We start from the raw sequence: 24,023 nt of genomic DNA on the forward strand, positions 1-24,023 counted from the left end.
GGCTAAAGCGCCATCACTCTTTACATGTCATCCCCATGATTCTTTCATGAGATGATCCTTTTTAGTGTCCTCTTTTAATGACGGGATTTGGGCCGTAGAGATATTGCCCAGAAACAGAAGACTGCTTCCGTGTCCACACTTGGTAATATATAGTTCACTCACAAGTTCATTCTCCACTCCTAAAACCAAACAATTCAGCAGCTTAATTGAAAAAGTACATCACTCAGTTCCCTTCCATAAATGCGAATTGCCTCACGAAGAATGGCTATTTAAGTGTTCATCACCATTATATTTATTAAAAAGAGACGATTACATAAATATACAATTATTTTATGAAAAGTAAAGCAAACTCACCTGTTGAATCTTACGCCCACTCATTGAGGAACTCCTATCAATTATAAATATGATGTTCTTCGGCATTGGTGGAATATTTTCAGGTGCAAAAAAATGCACAAAATACCCATTAACTATCTATAATACAGAAAATCGTGTATTAAAATGACCCAGAAGATGTTAAGTGAAAAGGTATAAATATGTATTCCCTCTTTAAAAAATATACCTGAATTTCGCCTGCAGAGTTGGTTCGGTCAACTTCATATTTAACAAGGAAGTCCCCATCCAGAAGGGACGTGGGACAATCTGCACAGCTTCTCTGTTCCTCAACTGTTGGGCTGAATAAGACATGACCCTGCATAGGAATGCCAGAAGAATGTCATGTGATCACTATCGTTCATGCTACATACATGTAATGTGAATAACAGAGAATACTGACCATGGTATTTATTACAGGGTTTGCAACTATAAATTATGATAGGAACAGATGCTCATGCTTAAGCTATGGGGTGTGTGTAGCTGTGAAACGTTTTACTTTGCAAATTCACATATATATTTAAAAACTTTGCAATTTTTATGAACTTCAAAAAGTTGGCAAACTTTCCAAATCCCAAAGTTTTAAAAACAGTACATGTGGAATAATTTTCTGGATTCATACTTTAGCCGTGTTAGGCGGAAACATTTCTACAGGATCATTTTAACCAGCCTGTTATTGAGTGTGTAAAAATGCCTGCAGTTGTAATTGTTTTCTTCAACATGAGAAAACTCCCCCGATTTTACGTGTTTCCAACTCTGTCCTACCAGTGCCTTAACGAAACTGGATGCCCCCCCTGCAAAGAGCATGAAGGGGTCCCCCATCCGGACTCAGGCCAAGAGCAGTGCTGAGGGTGCTCCCTGGAGCTCCCACAGCACCCCTCCCCCGCCCCCCATGCGGGGGTTGAGGGGCCAGTGGTACACCCCTGATTCCTACCATCGAACGGTATTCAGTCCAGGGCTTGACAGGTCTAAATCTGCTATCATTCCTAATATTAGAATAGTTCATTAATACGTTTGTGAAATCACAAATTGTGTGTGTATGTTCTCGAACGTTCAAGGGCATTCGAAACCTGCAAATGCCGTTCCTTGCTACTGCAGTAATGTTTACCATGTTCTGCTATTACACAATTGTCTAGTTATTTTATCTGAGGCTGAATCTATTTACAAGTGACAACTCCCTGTCATGATCAATGCTTTTTTTTTCCTCACCTTCTTTCCGGCGACCGACTTTTGCACATTCTCCTTCAACTGATCAGTCAAGAAGGATGCCTCCGCTTCCAAGAATGTGATAGCCTGTGTCTCAGAAATGTGAACATCAATCTAAGGGGCGTAGGAAGGAGCAGAACTATAGGTTAAAGATAATCTTTTCACGGAAAAAAAAAGATTTAAAATGTAAGACTACAGCAAAGTGAAGGATAGAAAACGACTACACCAAAAGAAGTATATACATATGCTGAGCATTGATTGGTACACTCAGTCATTAAATCAAAGCACAGCCCATCCAAAGTGTCACATATTCTGATAAGTAAATTGTGTTTGACAGGAACATTTCTCGAAAAGTGTTTGCCAGGAAAGTGCCTGCTAAGAGTAGTAATTTATGGTGATTGCTTTATTACTCCCAGTATGTATTTGATCAATAATGTAAGTATCTGAAGGGTGGTTTTAAATCAATATGTTTCAGTATTTTATTAGAAGCAGCTTATTTAAATGGCTTTTTAAAACTATTTTTTGAGTATTTAGAATCCTAGGATATTTTTCTTTCCTAGAATCGTCTGCTCCTGTGCAGCCCTACTGCAGTTTGGATAACCTCACGCAATAGAAATACCATATACATACATCCTTTTGCTCAAAATTGACATTCTTTCAAATCATGCTTTTATGTCATTGCTTCTTTCTTTCTTCCATTCCACCTGTCATTGTTTTGCAATTTAAAAGAGGGTTCTTTCTCCCTGTTGCCTGTCTCTTTTCCTTTTCCCCCCTATGATAGGTGGCATCCTTGAGCCACCCCATACCACATTTCGTGGAAGTTGGAGGTATGTTAAGGGCAGCAAGGTCTTAATTTGTAAAAAAAAAAAAAAAGAATTGCTAAGCTCCTTATCAGGAGGCTACTGCAGCTAACACCAACCACTGCCCTTGCCACAGCTGTCAGTGATATTACCAACAAAACCATCACACTCCTACAAGCGAGTAATTTAGACTTTTCCAGGCCACTGCCGTAGCGCAATTTAGACTCCATCCTTTACCCGTCACCATTGCACAATCATGCATTTTTATACGAAATTATACACAGTGTGTGCCTTAATCCTATTAACGCGTGTGGAGCATTTAAACGTATTAATGAAATGTAGTCATTGCAGAGACTAAAAGATTTGGACACATGTGCACTAAAGTTCAGTTGAAATATATTTAGTTGCAATCATTCACTTTTTACACTTACATTTCAAGGTATAAGTGCATAAGTAAACATGCATTATTTTATTTATGGTTTGCATTTATTCTGAAAGCTAGACTTGTGTGTGCATAAACATGTATTCAAATTCATATTAAATGATAGTTTAATTAGGTTAAATGTATTTCAGTTGAGGCCTACATTTTGCCTTGCCAGAGTGTTCTTTATTTCTTTGCAGGAGCCTTATCACGATTCTCATTTGCTAGAGAAAGGAGTATTGTATGTATTAGACGGCTGATAGTGATGCTTGAAGAGAAACTTGGCAAAGAGCTTGAAGAAGCCTCCTGTTCATCATGCACCAGGAACATGAGATATTCAAGGTTGCAGCTACTGTCTCAGTTTCAATGCAATGAGAAATCGGAGTGATGTTGCAAATGCACATCACAAGTAATGAATTGATTTGTTCCTGGAGAGTGTTGGAAAAAATATGAATGTTGTTGAAGTTTCAGATGCTTTTAACTAGTGTTCACACAGTTAGCTGACAGGACAGATTCCTTTTAGAATTTGAGGGATACAGACCTCTCTGCTTCCTTTATTCTTGTAAGTGTGAAGCTTCATACTAAACACTTATTCCTTTTTCCTGAAGGCTTCTACGGATGCTGACATCATCCTGAACCTTCTTAACTCAGAAATTAGAACTTGATTAGGTGATTGTATAGCTATCCTATGTTTAGGTGAGAAAACTGAAATTATAATGATAATAATAATAATATATTAATAACAAACATATATAAAGTGCAGCGCTCACCTTGCAGATATCTTGGCACTGTAACAACAATCCTAAATGCAAAACATTCCTACTTCTGCACCGGATATACCTTTTGATCAGGTCCCTTAGTTTTTCATTTGAAAAGAGCCAGGTTTTTAGGTTCTTCCTAAGGCTATTAAGATTGTCACTGGCACTGAGGGAGGCTGGAAGCCTGTTACCTAACTGAGCTGCCTTGAACTGGAAGGACCTTTCCCAGACCTCACTCTCTGAAACTCTGCACACAGACTAAATTGGCAGGCGAGGACCTTAGGAGGTTCCTCTGAGGCCTGTAGTGGCTGAACTTCCTTTGTAGCAGCGCTAGACCTGTTCCATTGAAGGCCTTTGTAGATCACACATAATGATTTAAAGGAAATTCTTTCTTTAACTGGAAGCCAGAGTAGCTTTCTCAGGGTGCTGGAGGCAGAGTCATATCTCGATTTGTTCAGTGCAAGTTGTGCTGCTATTGTTTGTACCCTCTAAAACCTTTTAATTAGGTACTCTGGTGCTCCCAGTAGGAGTGGGAGGGGAATACTCCATCACAAATGTGACAGATATCCTGTCTGCTTCATTATGATCCTATTATTTCCTACGGGGATTGTAATATGGGGAAGGGATACCCATCACATTTGTGGTGGAGCATTCCATACACCAAGTTCTAAATCAGGCCCAGGGTCTTGTACTATTAATTTTCCTCTTCTGGTTGAGGCGGTTGTGGAACAATTTTTCTAAGATTCCTCAGCAGTCCTAAACATGTGGCTGGCATTTTGTTAATATGGGTTTCTATGGATAATTTTTCATCCACATATTCTCCCACATTTCGTACTGCCTGAGATGTCTTAAGATTCTCTGAATTGACAGAGGGCCAGAAATTACTCGGGAGTGAGCAGGGTTCTCTGGAGGGACAGCAGTATGGGGACTGTTTTTATCTCCAATACACTTAGGGGGTCATTCTGACCTCGGCAGTAAAAGGCCCTTACCGCCGGTCAGAAGACCGCCATAACACCGCCGCGGCCGCGGTAAACCGCCACGGTCATTCTGACCCACAACGGCCAAACCTCCAAAAATCCGACCTCCACTGCAGGCCGCCACATCAGCGGGCAGCGATAAACTGGAGATGACCAAATCACCACCGTCACGCCCATGCGGTCATTCAAACGCGGTATTCCATTGGCGCTACACACCGCCGCGGTCAGAATACACACACAGCACCAAAACACAGCCACATTGGACAATTCCAAATACACACACCTGATACACATACACACACCACTCCCACACAATCAACCAACTATAAAACACACACCCACATCACCCACAAACCCCTACGACCATAATTACTGAGAGAAGGAGAGAGAGACACAGCAGACAATCCATAGCAAGACACACTGAGGCACACTACACCATCACACACACCACATAGTAGCACAAAGCACCACACCCCAACATACTTATCATGACATACACCACCCCACACCTCACCCACACCACCCCATGGCACCCCAAAGGCACCCACGGTTTTCGGACCAAGAACTCCGGGTCATGGTGGAGGAAATCCTAAGAGTGGAACCCCAGCTCTTCGGCTCGCAGGTGCAGCACACCAGTATAGCTAGGAAGGCGGAGCTATGGCAGTGGATCGTGGACAGGGTCAACGCGGTGGGACAGCATCCCAGGAATAGGGAGGACATACGCAAAAGATGGAACGACCTACGGGGGAAGGTCCGATCGATGGTCTCCAGGCACAACATCGCGGTCCAGAAGACTGGCGGCGGACCCCCACCCACCCCTCCCGAATTTACATCGTGGGAGCAAGACGTCTTGAACATCCTGCATCCTCAGGGCCTCGCTGGAGTAGCCGGAGGAATGGACTCTGGTAAGTCCAATCTCAACTACTATATCCCCCCCACCCCACCAGCATGCCAACCCACACCCCCACCCTCACCCCCAACCCCCCAGCACACATCCTCCCTGACAATGTCTCACCAGCACAACCCACCCATCCCAACACCAACTCCTGCATGCCAACACAAATCATGGGCACCCATCACCTAAGCATGACCACTGCACTAACCCCCCCCCCCCACTAACTACCCTCACAACACCTCCCTCAAGGGAATGCCTGCACTGGGGGACAAGGGCACCCATAACACGCACGCTATTGCACACACAGAAACAATAACCAAACTCTCTTACCCCATGCAGGACCCGAACGACAACACACCAGCCAGGAGGGTCCAGAGATGTCCATCCCACCACCGGAACAGGCCCACACTGAGGATAGCAGGTCTGTCGACAGTGAACCTGATGACCAGCCCGGACCATCAGGGATCTCTGGGCAGTCGGTTCCCCTCAGGCAGCCACAGGCCACACCAGACCCGACCCCCTCTGCCAACACCAGCACAGCTCCCACCCAGCGGGCCCATGCCTCTGTCTCTAGGACAGCTCAATCAGCGGTGTGTCTGCCACTACAGGGCACCCAGGCTAACCCAACACCCCAACAACAACAGGGACCTGGGGGCAGTGGTAGCGGGCACACCGTCCAGGGGACAGAGGCCGGGGGAAACCGGGCAGCTCGGAGGGCTGCTGTGCGACAGGGGGGGGAGGAGAGGCCCAGGGAACCCACTCTCAAAGAGGCCCTCACCACCCTCATGGGGGCCTACCACCACTCCCAAGAAACGATGGCGACGGTACTGGCCAGGTTCACTGAGATCCAGGCACAGCAGGAGGAACGCTACATAGGGTTCAGGGAGGAGCTGAGAATCATCGGGACCGCAATGGGGACCATCGTCCTGGCCCTCAACAGGATAGAAGACGCGTTGCGGGACCATGGTGCACCACACAGGGCACCTGTCACTAGCCCGGACCAGGAACAGCCTACCACCTCCGCCGGCGCTAGTGGACAGGAGGCCCCAACACCACGACAGCTCACCAGAACCCCACCTCCTGCTGAAGAACAACCACCCCGTAAGAGGAGCCTGAGATAAAAAAAAAAGACAGAGTAGGATGTCAAGACCCCCGCCAGCAGGACATACCCCCTGAAGTCTTCCCACTGTCCCACATTGCCACCCTGTCCAACCATGAACTGCCTCTGCTCCATCCTTCCACAGGCAAAAGGACAATGCACCTGTGAGACTGAGAACTGGACTCTGCCATGGATATTCCTCCACCCCCACCCATCACCCTTAGAATCACATGTACCGATATCTAGCACTGTAAATAAATCACATTTTGCACACAAATCAGTTTTGAGTCATGCTGTATTATTAACAAATGTATTACATATTACTGTTCAATATCTGTTCTGTCAATTAGTCATGACAACATACCAATGTCAATACGCTGTAGTTCATGGGCAAACCAAGCAGAAGTCAGGCACTGAGTCATACAGCACTAAGAAGGGAAGGGAAAGGGAAAAATTAATGAAAAATATCTGGGGGGAACCACAGAAAGTACAGATGCAGGAGGCGATAAGCAATAGTGAAATGGCGTGGGTGATTCTTACCTGTGTGTTACTGGAAATACTGTAGTATCACTCTGTCCCTATTGTCTGTGTCGTCCTCTGAGTCTTCCTCCTCTTCACTCTCCACAGGCTCCACGGCTTCTACAACACCACCATCTGGGCCATCCTCCTGCAGGAAAGGCACCTGGCGTCGCAAAGCCAGGTTGTGAAGCATGCAGCACGCCACGATGATATGGCACACCTTCTTTGGTGAGTACATTAGGGATCCACCAGTCATATGCAGGCACCTAAATCTGGCCTTCAGGAGCCCAAAGGTTCGCTCAATCACCCTCCTAGTACGCCCATGGGCCTCATTGTACCGTTCCTCTGCCCTGGTCCTGGGATTCCTCACTGGGGTCAGTAGCCACGGCAGGTTGGGGTAACCAGAGTCACCAATTAGCCACACACGTTGTCTCTGTAGCTGTTCCATCACATAGGGAATGCTGCTATTTCGCATAACATACGCGTCATGCACTGACCCAGGGAACTTGGCATTTACATGGGAGATGTACTGGTCAGCCAAACAGACCACCTGGATATTCATAGAATGGTAATTCTTCCTGTTCCTGTACACCTGTTCATCGTCATTTGGGGGGACTAAAGCCACATGGGTCCCATCAATTGCACCAATGATGTTGGGGATGTGTCCAAGGGCATAGAAATCAGCTTTCACTGTAGGCAAATCACCCTCCTCTGGGAAAATGATGTAGCTCCGCATGAGTTTCATCAGGGCAGACAACACTCTGGATAAGATCTTGGAAAACATAGGCTGAGACATCCCAGATGACATGGCCACTGTTGTCTGGAATGAGCCAGTTGCAAAGAAATGGAGGACAGACAGAACCTGCACTAGAGGGGGAATTCCTGTGGGTTGGCGGATGGGGGACATCAGGGCTGGCTCCAGCTGGGCACACAGTTCATGGATGGTGGCTCGGTCAAGTCTGTATCGTAGTATTATATGGCGTTCTTCCATTGTCGACAGGTCCACCAGCGGCCGGTACACGCGAGGATTCCTCCTTCTCATCGCTAGTCCCAGCGGACGGTGCCTAGGAAGGACAATATGGAGTACAGAGTCAATCCACTCACAGGTACGTACGACACAGCTTGCACAGTACAGGTAAATGTATGGTTTGATATGTTTGTATGTGTGCATAGCAAGGCCTAGGCCTGTGTGACGCATTAGAAATTAAGCCATGTGGGCCCTTGAAATTGCGGATGCCTGACCTGTGAAGTGGGACAATGGGATGTGAGGTCACTGCGCTGGCGGTGCACACCGTGGCGGTAGGCGGTCGAAGACCGCTGTGCGAAGACGCATTGGTTAACATTGAAGCCTATGGGTTTCAGGAGCCAATGACGATGTGCGCCGGCGGTCGCGGTACGCACCGCCGCGGTACGCACCGCCGCGGGCGTGACCGCCATTTTCTATCTGCTTAATCACTCGAGACCTGATCATCCACAGGAGAGTGCAAGTGCTGCTGTGAACTCGGTCTGGAAGTGACAATGGCTGCTGCTACTGGTGAAAGGGCCCCCGCCTTCAGTTCAGAAGAGTTGGAGAAGCTCGTGGACGGGGTCCTCCCCCAGTATGCGCTACTCTACGGTCCTCCAGACCAACAGGTGAGTACACTGAGTGCACATTGAATGGGTTATGCCTGTGTGGAGTGGGGGGGATGTAAGTTGGTGGGGTGTGGAGGGAATGAGGAGTGTAACGCACGACAGATGAGAGAATGGGAACCATGGCAAGGTTGGGGAGGGGGGGCATGTACTCCAAACATGCAGATATGTGACGTTTTCTCTTTCCCACTCTGTACATGTCAAACAGGTGAGCGCCCATCAGAAAATCGATATTTGGCGTGCCATCGCCAAGGAAGTCCGGAACTTGGGGGTCTACAACAGACGGGGCACCCACTGCCGCAAGAGGTGGGAGGACATCCGCCGCGGAACGAGGAAGACCGCAGAAACACTGCTGGGGATGGCCTCCCGACCTAGGAGGGGTGCCAGTCGCACCATGACCCCCCTGATGTCCCGGATCCTGGCGGTGGCCTACCCTAATTTGGATGGGCGCTTGAGGACAGCACAGCAGACACAAGGGGGTGAGTATCTGCACATTCTCCTATCTGTATGCGCATTGGAGGCGTCTGGGTGGGGGAGGAGGGCTGTGGGTGACATTAGGCCAGGGCGCTCTCTGTAGTGTAGTCCTCTCCCTTAGGCATGGCCCTGTGCCCCCGCCCCCCACCTCTGTAGGGTGCCAAGTGCAGCTACCCATGCTCCAGCATCACACATGTGCGCGTCTGTTGTCCCTAGACCTGTTTGCCTAGTCAGAAGTACTGAGTAGTGTACCCCAAGTTCGCGACTTAGTGCACGAGGCACCTGTGTCTGTCCTCTCCGCAAAGGGTAATGATAAGGCATGCACTCAACTTTGTTTAATTTCTCCCCCCACCCTAAATCTTTGTCTTCTTGTGTTTTAGCATCATCAGGCGGAGGAGATTTGGCGTCGGAGCAGGAGGGAGCTGCAGGTCACCAGGCCCCGGTGGGCACTGACACAGACACCGAGGGCACCAGTGATCCGGAGGGCGAGGGGAGCACCACAACGGGGGCCGGTGGAGACACCAGCGACACGGACACGTCCTCGTTTGGGAGCTCCCTAGCGGTGGCGGCAACATCTGTGCCCCCCGCAACAACAGGTACAGCCGCCACCCAGCCCACCAGCACCACCCTCCCAGCAGCCCCTCAGTCTTCGCTCCGTGGCCGCTCGGCCAGGAAGGCGCGCGTCTCCTTCGCCCCAGGCACCTCAGCCCCTGCCTCTGTTACCCCTGCTGCCCTCAGTGCGGAGCTCATTGACCTGGTGAGGACGGTCATTGTTGGGCAGACTACCCTTCTGAATGCCATCCAGGGGGTGGAAAGGGAGGTGCATCGGAGCAATGCCTACCTGGAGGGCATTCATTCGGGTCAGGCTGCCCATCAACGAGCGTTCACTTCTCTGGCCTCAGCACTGACGGCAGCCATTGTCCCTGTCTCCAGTCTCCCTCTTCTATCTGCCTCCACCCTTTCTCTGTCTCCTGTACCTCAACCTATCCCATCCACACCATCAGACCAGCCTGCACACACCTCAACACCCAAGGCCAGCTCATCCAAACATAAGCACCACAGAAAACACAAGCATTCACCCAAGCAACAGCCAGATGCAGACATACCAACAGTCACTACCACCTCTGTGTCCCCGTCCTCCTCGTCTCCCTCCTCCCTCCCTGTGACGTCTACACTCACACCTGCATGCACACCAACATCAGCCAGTTCTTCCATCACCAGCACACCCTCCACTACAGTCCGCACACCTGCATTCACCACCCCCACTGCCATTTACACGTCCCCTGTGTCCTCTCCCACTGTGTCTGTCACCCCCTCTTCCAAGACACATAAACGCAGGCAGACACCCAAACAACAGCCAACCACCTCACAGCAGCCTACGTCCCAGTCACCTGCACCCAAGGACAGCACACCTGACTCTCATCCAACCACATCCTCTTCCTCCACTTCTCTCACCACTACTCCTACCCCTTACCTTGGTCCCAAGAAATACTACCTCTCCAATTTTGACCTCTTTCCCTCCCCCGACCCACCCCCTCCAACTGGGAAAAGTCCCAAGGGTACCTCAGCCACCACCAGCCCAGCTTCTAAAGTGCAAGTGGTGCATGGCATGTGGAGTCCACCCTTTGGCGGCAGTGACACTTCGGTGAGCAGCAAGGGGACAGCCAGCCACCCCCCCAGGCAAGAGGACCCGGAAATTGAAGGGCCGCCGTGAGCGGACAGAGACGGCTGCCCCCAAGGAGGTGACTCTGGCCACTTCACCGGCCACAGCAGCCAGGGGAGGCAAGGGCCCGAGAGCCCCATCTAAGGAGCGGAAGGACAGCAGGGCGGAGAGGACAACCACCAGGAGCGCGGAGCAGGAGGGCCCCACAAGCCCCATCCCGGCTGCAAGGGACGACACCAAAGGGCCCAGGACTCCGTCCCCGAAGGGGCCTGACACTGCACGGTCGGAGGGCGAGTGAGCAGGGTGTCCAGGCCAGGTCTGACTCCCTTGACATACTGCAAGAGCACCGCTGAACAGGGCCCCGCCGTGCAGAAGAGCACCGCTGAACAGGGCCCCGCCGTGAAGACAGGTACCGCTGAACAGGGCCCCGCCATGCAGAAGAGCACCGCTGAACAGGGCCCCGCCGTGAAGACAGGTACCGCTGAACAGGGCCCCGCCGTGCAGAAGAGCACCGCTGAACAGGGCCCCGCCGTGAAGACAGGTACCGCTGAACAGGGCCCCGCCGTGCAGAAGAGCACCGCTGAACAGGGCCCTGCCGTGCAGAAGAGCACCGCTGAACAGGGCCCCGCCGTGAAGACAGGTACCGCTGAACAGGGCCCCGCCGTGCAGAAGAGCACCGCTGAACAGGGCCCTGCCGTGAAGACAGGTACCGCTGAACAGGGCCCCGCCGTGCAGAAGAGCACCGCTGAACAGGGCCCCGCCGTGAAGACAGGTACCGCTGAACAGGGCCCCGCCGTGCAGAAGAGCACCGCTGAACAGGGCCCCGCCGTGAAGACAGGTACCTCTGAACAGGGCCCCGCCGTGCAGAAGAGCACCGCTGAACAGGGCCCCGCCGTGAAGACAGGTACCGCTGAACAGGGCCCCGCCGTGCAGAAGAGCACCGCTGAACAGGGCCCCGCCGTGAAGACAGGTACCGCTGAACAGGGCCCCGCCGTGCAGAAGAGCACCGCTGAACAGGGCCCCGCCGTGAAGACAGGTACCGCTGAACAGGGCCCCGCCGTGTCAAGCACCGCTCCGCTGGGCCCTTCCTGCAAACACCGCTCCGCTGGGCCCTTCCCGCAAACACCGCTCCGCTGGGCCCTTCATCTCAAGCACCGCTCCGCTGGGCCCTTCCTCTCAAGCACCGCTCCGCTGGGCCCTTCCTGCAAACACCGCTCCGCTGGGCCCTTCCTCTCAAGCACCGCTCCGCTGGGCCCTTCCTGCAAACACCGCTCCGCTGGGCCCTGCCTCTCAAGCACCGCTCCGCTGGGCCCTTCCTGCAAACACCGCTCCGCTGGGCCCTTCCTGCAAACACCGCTCCGCTGGGCCCTTCCTCTCAAGCACCGCTCCGCTGGGCCCTTCCTGCAAACACCGCTCCGCTGGGCCCTTCATCTCAAGCACCGCTCCGCGGGGCCCTTCCTCTCAAGCACCGCTCCGCTGGGCCCTTCCTGTCAAGCACCGCTCCGCTGGGCCCTTCCTGCAAACACCGCTCCGCTGGGCTCTTCCTCTCAAGCACCGCTCTGCTGGGCCCTTCCTGCAAACACCGCTCCGCTGGGCCCTTCCTGCAAACACCGCTCCGCTGGGCCCTTCCTGCAAACACCGCTCCGCTGGGCCCTTCATCTCAAGCACCGCTCCGCTGGGCCCTTCCTGCAAACACCGCTCCGCTGGGCCCTTCCTGCAAACACCGCTCCGTTGGGCCCTTCCTGCAAACACCGCTCCGCTGGGCCCTTCATCTCAAGCACCGCTCCGCTGGGCCCTTCCTGCAAGCACCGCTCCGCTGGGCCCTTCCTGCAAACACCACTCCGCTGGGCCCTTCCTCTCAAGCACCGCTCCGCTGGGCCCTTCCTCTCAAGCACCGCTCCGCTGGACATCGCCATGTCATGCACCGCTGCGCTGGGTACCGCCGTCTCAGGCACTGTTTATGGTTCACTGTGCCCACCATGCCTCCTCCTTGACCAGTGGAGACTGTCATCCACCGGATGGACTGTGGCTTTGCACTCCCCAGGATGGTACAGTGGGCAGCCCACCCACTGTAGAGACATTGAGAGACTGTGGCTTTGCACTCCCCAGGATGGTCCAGTGGGCACCCCACCTACTGTAGAGACATTGAGAGACTGTGGCTTTGCACTCCCCAGGATGGTCCAGTGGGCATGGTGGCTCCTCGTGGATCTGGCGTCGTGGACTCATGTGGCTGTGGTGGCCCCCCCTTCCCTTCCCCCTGAGGTGCCTGTAGTTTTAACATCAGATGCCCCTGCAGTGTTCTCTCCAAAGGACTCAGGTCTCGTGTGTGGGCTTTGCCCTTGTTTCGCAGAACATTGGCCCACGGACATGTTAGATTCGTAGGATGTGCAGGACTTGTTACTTCAGTGATACACTGATGTGTATATATTTTTTATTTTTGTAAATATTTATCACGGTTGCTCAATAATTTCCAGGTGCTTTTTTTGTACATAAATATTTATTCCAAATTTGGTTGTGTCATTGTATTTTTAAAGGGTGTTTGGGTGGTGTCACTGTGACTTGTTGCTCTGCATTGGTGTGTACATATTGGGGGGGTGGGGGGGTCGCATATGTGTATGCCCGTAACCTTTCGTCCTCCCCCCTCCCGTGTGTCGTAGGTGCAGTACTCACCGTTGACGTCTGCGCCGGAGTTCGTACTCGTGGTAGATGAGCAGGTAGACGAGAGCAGGTATGATGTTCAATTCGGGTTCCATGCTGTCCGGATTCCGCGTGGAGTGTCTCGAGGTGAGCGTTTTCCATTGAAAATGTCTGTTTCCGCCGTGTTTTTATCGGCGGGGCTCCCGCCCCGGAGAAGGTGGCGGATTGGTGGGTCGTGATAGGGTGGGCGGTACATTGTCTGCCGCCTGTCTGTTGGCGGTGACCGCCGCGCTGTTTGTTTGTTCCGCCGTGGCGGTCGGAGTGTTAATGCGGCGGCCTGTGTTGGCAGTTCCCGCCAGGGTCAGAATTGCATTTTTTGGACCGCCGGCCTGTTGGCGGGTTGGCCGCCGCTTTATCACCAACCGTCAGGGTTAGAATGAACCCCTTAGTGAGTTCTTCCTAAGCCAGCTTGCCATCTCTTTTAAGCAAGATTGAAGCCCTTCTGTCAGGGTATAGCTAATTTTTTCTAAGGGCATCATTTGCTAAGTATCATCTGCATAATTTACAAATGAGATCCCATAGGATTTGATCAGGGTTAATAGCGGACATGATATATATTAAAGAGAATAAGGCTTAGAGCTGATCCCTGGGTAACCCATGTGCAGTTATCATAAACTCCGTGTGGAAAGGAGGGAGTGAAATTGCTTGGTATAAGCGGACATGTAGGATTTAATCCACTCCAAGAAGGTTTCTTCCGCCCCTATCCCTTTCAATCTGAGAATTAGTGTTGATGATTAACAGTCTCAAATGCAGCTGACAGATCTAGTAATATCAGAACTGCAACTTTACGTGTGTCAGCCATCATCCTTGGCTAGAATCAGAGTTGTTTCTGTGCCATGTACTGATCTGAAACCTGTTTGTTCGTTCTCCAGAATAATATTATTTTCCATATAACTAGCTAATTTTTTGCTGACATACTTCTCTACTATTGTTACTTGATAAGGGAGCTGGGAAATTGGGTGATAAATAATAGGGTCATTTATATCTCCCATTAGCTTATTCAATAGTGGGGTGGCTAAAACTCTCTTCCAGGAACATGATACTGAGCCTTTTGACAAAGATTGATTGTACACTTTCAGTAAATCTGGATATAATTAATCCGCTCTTTCTCACACATTAGATGGTATTGGACCTAGTGAAGTGCCTGAAGAGATTGTCAGGGCCCGCGCATTTGAATTCCGACTCTTTCATCATTTTATATTTTCTAATTTTATACTGATCACCTCTGTTTGTAGCATTTTAGTGATAAACTCATCACATAGCGGTGGGTCATCAACCAGAGAATCTTTCTTTATACCAGTTATGGTTAACTCAATTTTTTGTTGAAACATTCTGACAGACTATCATACAGCTCTTGTGACGGTTTCAAGGTTTGTTTTAAATGTCATAGGTTTTCTAGGTCTTTCACTATAGCAAATATTTTTTCGATCTGTTTATTGCTTCTATAATAGTTTTAGTATAGTAGTTTTCTTTAGCTTTCCTGATTTTGTTTTTGTAGCTATTAAGTGCAATTATTAGACGTGGTTTGTCAATTCCTTTAGAGATCCTCCACCATTGCCTTTCAAGTTTCTCACATTTGATTCAACGTTTTTTTTACAGAGTTTCTGTAAAGTATGGTGCTGATGGTCTACCTCACTGTGGCAGGGTTTTTACATGTACTATTTTGTCTAGGGTAACTTTAATTGATTCCTGTAGATATTCATAGCTCTCATCCACTATCCCTTCCTCATGATAACAGTTTTTTGTGCTGAATATCTTTCTCTCTTTCATCTTCCTTAAATTGTACAATGCTCTCTCCAGAACTACACTCTTAGGGCCAGATGTAGGTAGGTCCGATTTTGCGAATCAAAAATTGTGTCAGACACCGTCTGTGAGTCGCTATGGGGTCGCAAAGACCCACCTCATTAATATTAATGAGGTGGGTCTCATTTTGCGACCCCATAGCAAGTCCCTGCACTCACAGGGATGGTGGCCTGCTGAAGACAGCAGACCTCCATGTCTGTGACTGCTTTTTAAATAAAGCAGTTTTTTATTTTTATTTTACAGCCCGTTTTCCTTAAAGGAAAACGAGTTGCAAAATAAAAAAAATAACAAAACCATTTGGTTTCAGTTTTTCAGAGTAGGCAGTGGTCCATTGGACCACTGCCTGCTCTCAAAAACCCTTTTTGGCAACATTCACAAAGGGGAAGGGGTCCCATTGGGACCCCTTCCCTTTTGCGAATGGGTTACCACAGTGTGAAACTGTTGGTAGCTGCGAATTGCTTTGCGACCGCATTCGCGGTCACAAAGCAATTTAGCATAGCGATGCGAGTCACAAATAGAAAGGGGACACCCCTTCCTATTTGCGAGTCGCATTCACAATTTGCGAGTCGGTACCTACTTGCAAATTGTGAATGAGCATCGCAAACAGCATTTTGCATGGCGCAAACTGCGATTTTCGCAGTTTGCACCATGCAAACTGCTCGCTCCATCTGGCCCTTAGTTGTTTTCTCTTCCTCCATTACTTTAGGCCTACAGATTTCAGAGGCTACTAGTATATGATATGAACAGCTTACAGGAATCATGTCCCTTTCTTTAATTAGGTCTGTTGGGGCAATTATCAAATCAAGGGTATGTCCCCCTTGATGTGTTAGACCTTTTACCAGTTGTTCTACTCCTAGAATATCACACAAACTTAACAAATCTGTACCTTGGATGTTTGCAGTGTCTTCTGCCTATATAGTAAAGTCCCCTAGCACAAAGAAATTGGAGTGAGGTAGTGCATTTTTTTTTTATGGAACACCTATTTCTTATTCTCAGTTTTTGTATTGCTGTAGCTATGACTATTCTGTACCTTATTTTGCTATGGCTGAACTTACTGAGATGTTTCAGCTTGCCCGTTGGAGTATATTACTGGCATGATTATGTACTGGATTGATTAATAGCCTGAAATAAACCCTTGTTACTAGAGTTACAGATTTCTGGTCCGTATTGTGGGGGTCACATTGGCTTCACAAGATATATATATTTTTTTTAATGTTGACTCCCTTTCAATGCTTCATGTTAACAAAAAAAGGTCCATACGACCAATGGGGAAAAATCTTTAATGATTTTACTAAGAGAGTGCGTTTTACTTCCCTGCGTGCTCCCACCACCCAAAGCTATAAGAATGGCTGGGGTGACATGAATTAGTCATTTTTAATGTATATTGAATTATTCAACAACTGTTGTTGTGCCCAACTCAAAATCAGCCAAACAGTGCCACCATTTGACAGACCATCATAAGTACCAATGTTGACAATTAAGCGCCAGTGCTGAGCCCCAGAAACCACGGCTCAAATTAAGCACCCAAGGCAACTAAATTGGGACACAACAAGGGTGTAGGTACCAGTGGTGCAGCCGGTGCAATGCTCTGGCCCCAGAGGTGTGAGAGGGCCCAACTACAGCAGCCCCTAGAGCCCTGAGAGGGCACCTAAACAATTATTCTGGAGTTCTGAAGATGAATGAGTATTAAAGAAGACAGTATATTTTGTTTTTACCCTCTCACATTTGCTGTGTTCGATAATAGACATGAAATAGGCTAGTCTTAATCTGCTGCTTATGATTTTTAACATGGAGGCTGGTGTTTACTTCCTTTCACTTACAGCAAAGTTTGAGGACTTTGCAAAGTGACCTATGTGACAATTTTACTTGTGTGAAAGGAAAGACTGTATGATATTGTTTTCTTCTAACACAACACCTTTAAATATCTACAAATGAACAGTACAAGTGTTTCAAAATAAATAAAAATTTAGGAAAGCACAAATTAAGCACTTTTTGCTAACTCTGAAGCACGTGGAAACCCTCACTTCTGACAAGTGTGCTCAGCAAATCTACATGACGCTGTTTAGGTTGTGAGGTGAAAATAGACTTACTATTGAACAGAGTGATGGAATTGGTAAAAATAATGATTTGTGTGTTGCACAGTTAGTTTTAAAACAACTTCTTGGTGTTGTTAATGCTTCATTATTAAACCTAGAAGTAGGAATAGCTATCCTTCTGAGACACGTGCAAACCTGCCAGGATCTCAGAAAATAAGATGTGGATCCCCAGAACGAGAATCTTAGGGCCTCATTTATGAGGCTCTAGCGCCACCAGGGCATCACTTTTAGTGATGCTCTGGTGACGCTGTGCCATTTTCCATATTTACAAGGTGGCGTTGAGCCACTTTGCGTGGCTTAACTCCGCCTTGAAAATATGGGGCTGACAGTTTTCTGTGGCAGAGGGGCATGCAATGGGTGTTGCACACATCCTGCAGCACACATAGAACTAGCAAATTGCCATTATTGATTGTTTATGTTCAGGAAGGGACACCTGCAGTACCAGACTTGTTCAGTGTCGTTAAGGGAAGACTGTGATGCCCTAAGCTACTGCTGTATGTTGTTGTTCGAAATCGGGTCTTTGGTTGGCAGTCAGGTTGCCCCCTGTCCAAGCAAGGACCCTCACTCTAGTCAGGGTAAAGGAGAATCACCATCAGTTAACCCCCCCTCACCCTCTTTGTAGCTTGACATGAGCAGGTAGGCTTAACTTCGGAAGCAATGTGTAAAGTATTTGTACCAACACACACACTAATATAGTGAAAGCACTACAAAATGGACACCACACCAGTTTAGAAAAATAGGTAAAATTTATCGAAATCAAACAAGACCAAAAACGACAAAAATCCAACATACAGAAGTCAAGTTATGAATTTTCAAAAGAATAAGAGTCTTAGGGGGTCATTACAACATTGGCAGTAAAAGCCGCTTACCGCAGTGCAGAAGACCACCAATACACCGCCGCAGAATTCCGCTACAGCTATTATGACCCACATCTCGGAATCCGCCGAAATTCAGACACCCACACAGGTCCGCCACACTAAACGTCAGTGATAAACTGGCGAAAACAAAAGCTCCACCATCACGCCAACAGAAACACGCCCATGCCCATGAATCCACGCGGCGGTCTTTCAACCGCGGTATTCCATTGGCCGTACACACCGCCACGCTCAAAATACACACACATCTCTGAAACACCGCCACATTGGACAATTGGAAATACACACACCTGATACACATACAAACACCACTCCCACACAATCAATACTATATAAAACACACACCCACGTCACCCACAAACCCCTACGACCAAAAATGTTGATGAAGGCCAGAGAGACAGCACAGCATAGACAACCCCACCACACAGAGGCACACAACACCATCACCCACACAACATCCACGCACAAAACACCACACACCACTACACATCACCACACTCATCACCACATACACCACCCCACACATCACCTACACCACCCCATGGCACGGCAAAGACACCCCAGGTTCTCGGAGGAGGAGCTCAGGGTCATGGTGGAGGAAATCATCTGGGTAGAGCCACAGCTATTTGGATCCCAGGTGCAGCACACCTCCATAGCTAGGAAGATGGAGCTATGGCAAAGAATAGTTGACAGGGTCAACGCAGTGGGACAGCACCTAAGAAATTGGGACAACATCAGGAAGAGGTGGAACGACCTACGGGGGAAGGTGCGTTCCATGGTCTCCAGGCACAACATCGCGGTGCAGCGGACTGGTGGCGGACCCCCACCTCCTCCCCCACAACTAACAACATGGGAGGAGCAGGTCTTGACCATTATGCATCCTGAGGGCCTCGGAGGAGTCGGTGGAGGTATGGACTCTGGTAAGTCAAATCTTAACTATCAGATCCCCCTACCTGCATGCTATCACAGACCCCCGCCCTCACTCCCTCCCCTATCACTCCAACTCCTCACATATGTACTACTAACACTAACCACACATCCCAACACCAAGCCCTGCATGACACAACAAAGCATGGACACTCCTCACTAAAGCATGCCCACTGCACATACCCATAACACCCCCCAACCATCATCACACAAGCCCCCACACAGGAATGCTAGCACTGGGGTACACGCTCACCCACCCATTGCACACCATGACACACACAGATGCAATAATCATGCTTTTCCACCCCTGCAGGACCACTACCCAACGTCACCAGACAGGAGGGGTCCAGACATCTCTACCCCACCCACAGAAGAGGCCCACAGTGATGACAGCAGCTCTGTCCAACTGGATCCAGATGACCAGCCCGGACCATCGTGGGCCTCGGGACAGTCAGTTCCCCACACCCAGTCACAGGCCACCACAGACCTTCCACTCTCTGGTAACACCAGCACAGCACCCACCCAGCAGGCCCATACCTCCGTACCCAGGACACGTCAATCAGCAGTGTGTCCACCACTACAGGAAACCCAGGATAACCCACCACCCCAACAACAACAGGGACCTGGGGGCAGTGGTAGTGGGCACATGGTCCAGGGGACGGAGGCCCTGGAACACAGGGGAACTGGGAGGGCGGCTGTGCAACAGGGTGCGGAAAGGCCTAGGGAACCCACTCTCCACGTGGCCCTCTCCTCCATCATGGGAGCCTACCACCACTCCCAGGAGACGATGGCAACGGTCCTGGCCAAGTTTCAGGAGACCCAGCGCCTGCAGGAGGAACAGTATTTGGGCTTCAGGGAGGAACTCAGAACCATCAGCACCGCCCTGGGCACCATCGTAGGGGGGCTGAAGGAGATACTGAACACCAGGAGGGACACCATGGCACTCCAAGGGGCCCCTGACACTAGCATGGACGAAGAACTGCCCACCACCTCCGCCGGCGCTAGTGGACAGGAGGCACCGCCACAGGACCACCACACCAGCACCCCACCCCCTGCAGACGGAGAACCACCCCGCAAGTGGTCCCTGAGATCCAGGAACAGGACAGAGCACGATGGCAAGACCCCCGCCAAGAAATGAGACCACCCTGATTGTCATCCCACTGTCCCACTTTGTAACCCTCTCCATATTGGAACTGCCCCAGCTCCACTTCCTATGCCCATATGGGCAGTGCACCTGTGAGACTAATAGACTGGACTCTGCCATGGACATTCCTCCACCATCACCCCTCACCATTTTACCACCCCCCCTCCAATATTTAGCACTTCAATAAACACACTTGAAGCACAAAACAATCTGGAGTCAGTCTGTGATTTTGAAAATGTGCATTAGCAATGACAGTGACAAAATCCGTTCTCAAATGTAATGTCAACATACCTATGTCACACATCTCAAGTCCATGAGGAATGTAAGCAGATGACACACGTTGGTAACCACACCTGTGAAACCGTAATGGAAATGTACAACTCATTTACCATATACTGGTTGAAATCGACAGACAGGATAGAGGTAGAAGTGTGAAAGTACTTGTAGTAGGCAGGAATGTGTTCTCACCTGTGTGTCACTGGAAATATTGCTGGATAACTGAGTCCCTGTTGTCAATGTCTTCTTCCTCTGCTTCCTCCTCATCACTGTCCACAGGCTCCACAGCTGCCACAAAACCATCATCTGGACCATCCTCCTGCAGAAAATTCACCTGGCGTCGCAAAGCCAGATTGTGAAGCATACAGCAGGCGATGATGATCTGGCACACCTTCTTCGGTGAGTAGAATAGGGAACCACCTGTCATATGGAGGCACCTGAACCTGGCCTTCAGGAGGCCAAAGGTGCGTTCGATCACCCTCCTAGTCCGCCCATGGGCCTCATTGTAGCGTTCCTCTGCCCTGGTCCTGGGATTCCTCACTGGGGTCAGTAGCCAAGACAGGTTGGGGTAACCAGAGTCCCCTAATAGCCACACCCGGTGCCTCTGGAGTTGAACCATCAAATAAGGGATGCTGCTATTCCGCAGGATGTAGGCGTCATGCACAGAGCCAGGGAACATAGCATTTACCTGGGAGATGTACTGGTCTGCCAAACATACCATTTGTACATTCATGGAATGATAAGTCTTCCGGTTCCTGTACACCTGTTCACTCCTGTGGGGGGGACCAGAGCTACATGGGTCCCATCAATGGCACCTATGATGTTTGGGATATATCCAAGGGCATAGAAGTCATCTTTAACTGTTGCCAAATCCTCCACCTGAGGGAAAACGATGTAGCTCCGCATGTGTTTCAGAAGGGCAGACAACACTCTGGACAACACGTTGGAAAACATAGGCTGGGACATCCCTGATGCCATGGCCACTGTTGTTTGAAATGACCCACTTGCAAGGAAATGGAGCACTGATAGCACCTGCACTTGAGGGGGGATCCCTGTGGGATGGCGGATTGCTGACATCAGCTCAGGCTCCAACTGGGTACACAGTTCCTGGATTGTGGCACGGTCAAACCTGTAGCTGATGATTAAATGTCGCTCCTCCATTGTCAACAGGTCCACCAGCGGTCGGTACACCGGAGGATTCCGCCATCTCCTCACATGTCCCAGCGGAAGGTGCCTAGGAAGGACAACAGCGACCACAGGGTCAAACAACTCAGAGGTATGTACCCACAGTCTACACAGAACATGAAACATAATCCAAAAAGTTGTCTGTATGTGTGTTGAGTCCAGGCCTAGGTATGTGTGACACAGTTGAAAATGAAGCCATGTGGGCCCCTGAAATGGCGGCTGCCTGACCTCTAAACTGGGACAATGGGATGTGAGGTAACTGTGCTGGGGTTGTACACCGTCGCGGTAGGCGGTCAAAGACCGCCGCGCAATGCTGCATTGGTTAACATTGGACCCTATGGGTCCCAGGAGCCAATGACGAAGTGCGCCGGCGGTGATGATACGCACCGCCGCGGATGTCACCACCATTTTCTGTCTGTTCAATCACTTGATACCTGATCTTCGACAGGAGAGGACCTACACTGCAAGTGCTGCTGTGACCTTGGTCAATGGCTCGTGCGTCTGGGGAAAGAGCCCCTGCCTTCACTGCACAGGAGTTGTAGAAGCTCGTGGACGGTGTCCTCCCCCAGTACACGTTACTCTACGGTCCTCCAGACCAACAGGTGAGTACACAAGGAGCAAGTTGTATGGGCTATGCCTGTGTGGAGAGGGCTCGGTTGTAAGAAGGAAGGGGTCACAGTTCTGCGTGCATGAAGGACTGTGAATGCATGTGCCACATGGCAAGGGTAGGGATGTGGGCCACTCACTTTGACGGTGCAGTTGGTAATGACTTCTCAGCTTCCCCTTGACATGTCATGTAGGTCAGCGCCCACCAGAAGAAGGATATTTGGCGTGCCATCGCCAAGGACGTCCGGACCCTGGGGGTCCACCACAGACGGAGCACCCACTGCCGGAAAAGATGGGAGGACATTCGCCGCTGGAGCAAGAAGACGGCGGAGGCTCAGCTGGGGATGGCCTCCCAACGTGGGAGGGGTGCCAGTCGAACCATGGCCCCCCTGATGTTACGGATCCTGGCGGTGGCCTACCCTGAGTTGGATGGGCGCTTGGGGGCATCACAGCAGACACAAGGGGGTGAGTACAAGATAATTCTGCGGACTTTGTGCGCAGTGAAGGTGTCTGGGTGGGGGGGGAGGACTGTGGGTTCCCATAGGCCAGGGCGAGTTCCGTAGGCTAGGCTCCTCCGTAATGCAGGATATGTGGTACTCCACCCCACCGCTGTAGAGTGCCAAGTACAGGTATACATGCCCCTGTGTCATCTATGTGTGCTGATGTCCACCATAGCCATGTAGGCCATATCCCAGTAATTGCATCTGTAGAGCCCAACAGCGCGGCGTAGTGCAGGGGGCTGATGTGTCTGTATTGTCCGCCAACGGTAGCGGTAAGCCATGCACTCAACCTGTCTTTCTTCTGTCCCCCCACCCCTTTTTGTGGTCTCCCTGTTCTTGTGTGCATCAGCATCATCAGGCAGAGGTACAGTGGCACCGGAGCACGAGGGAGCTGCATCCCACATTGCCATGGAGGGCCACACCACGGACTCGGAATACACCAGTGGGACGGAGGGCGAGGGGAGCTTCACGGCGGTCACAGGATCAGCAACCAGCGACACAGACTCGTCCTCCGATGGGAGCTCCCTTGTGGTGGTGGCACAATCTGTGCCCCCCACTTCAACAGGTACAGCTGCCACCCCACCTACCAGCACCGCCCTCCCAGCAGCCGATCAGCCTTCGCCCCGTGCCCGCTTACCCAGGAGGGTGGGCATCACCTTCGCCCCAGGCACCTCAACCCCTGCCACCTCTGCTGCCCTCAGTGAGGAGGCCATTGACCTCCTCAGGTTCCTCACTGTTGGGCAGTCTACCATTTTGAATGCCTTCCAGGGTGTAGAAAGGGAATTGCAATACACAAATGCATTCCTGGAGGGCATTCATTCTGGTCAGGCTGCCCTTCATCGAACCCTGCAAACTCTGGCCTCAGCACTGATGGCAGCCATTGTCCCTGTCTCTAGCCTCCCCCCTCCAACTTCCTCCACCCAGACTCAATCCCCTGTACCCCAGCCTATCCCAAGCACACCATCAGACCAGCCTGCACACACCTCAACACACAAGGGAAGCTCAGGCAAACATAAGCACCACACATCCCACAGGCACTCACGCAAGCATCACACACATACAGACACAGCAACATCCACTGCCTCCACTGTGTCCCCCTCCTCG

At 50.5% G+C, this 24,023-nt stretch overlaps 1 protein-coding gene across 2 annotated transcripts in view; it reads right to left on the reverse strand.

Moving 5' to 3' along the window:
• LOC138259003 (inter-alpha-trypsin inhibitor heavy chain H3-like) overlaps window positions 1–24,023 on the reverse strand; it is a 534,612-nt gene that overhangs the window by 391,590 nt on the left and 118,999 nt on the right. For both annotated transcript variants that reach the window (XM_069206380.1, XM_069206378.1), the window contains 3 exons: window positions 1,579–1,689; window positions 560–688; window positions 355–471 (listed from right to left, as the gene is read on the reverse strand). In XM_069206380.1, the coding sequence (XP_069062481.1) occupies window positions 355–471; window positions 560–688; window positions 1,579–1,689 (357 nt within the window). The remainder of the gene's footprint in view (window positions 1–354; window positions 472–559; window positions 689–1,578; window positions 1,690–24,023) is intronic.

Source organism: Pleurodeles waltl, chromosome 9 (assembly GCF_031143425.1).
Source record: "Pleurodeles waltl isolate 20211129_DDA chromosome 9, aPleWal1.hap1.20221129, whole genome shotgun sequence".
Taxonomy (NCBI): domain Eukaryota; kingdom Metazoa; phylum Chordata; class Amphibia; order Caudata; family Salamandridae; genus Pleurodeles; species Pleurodeles waltl.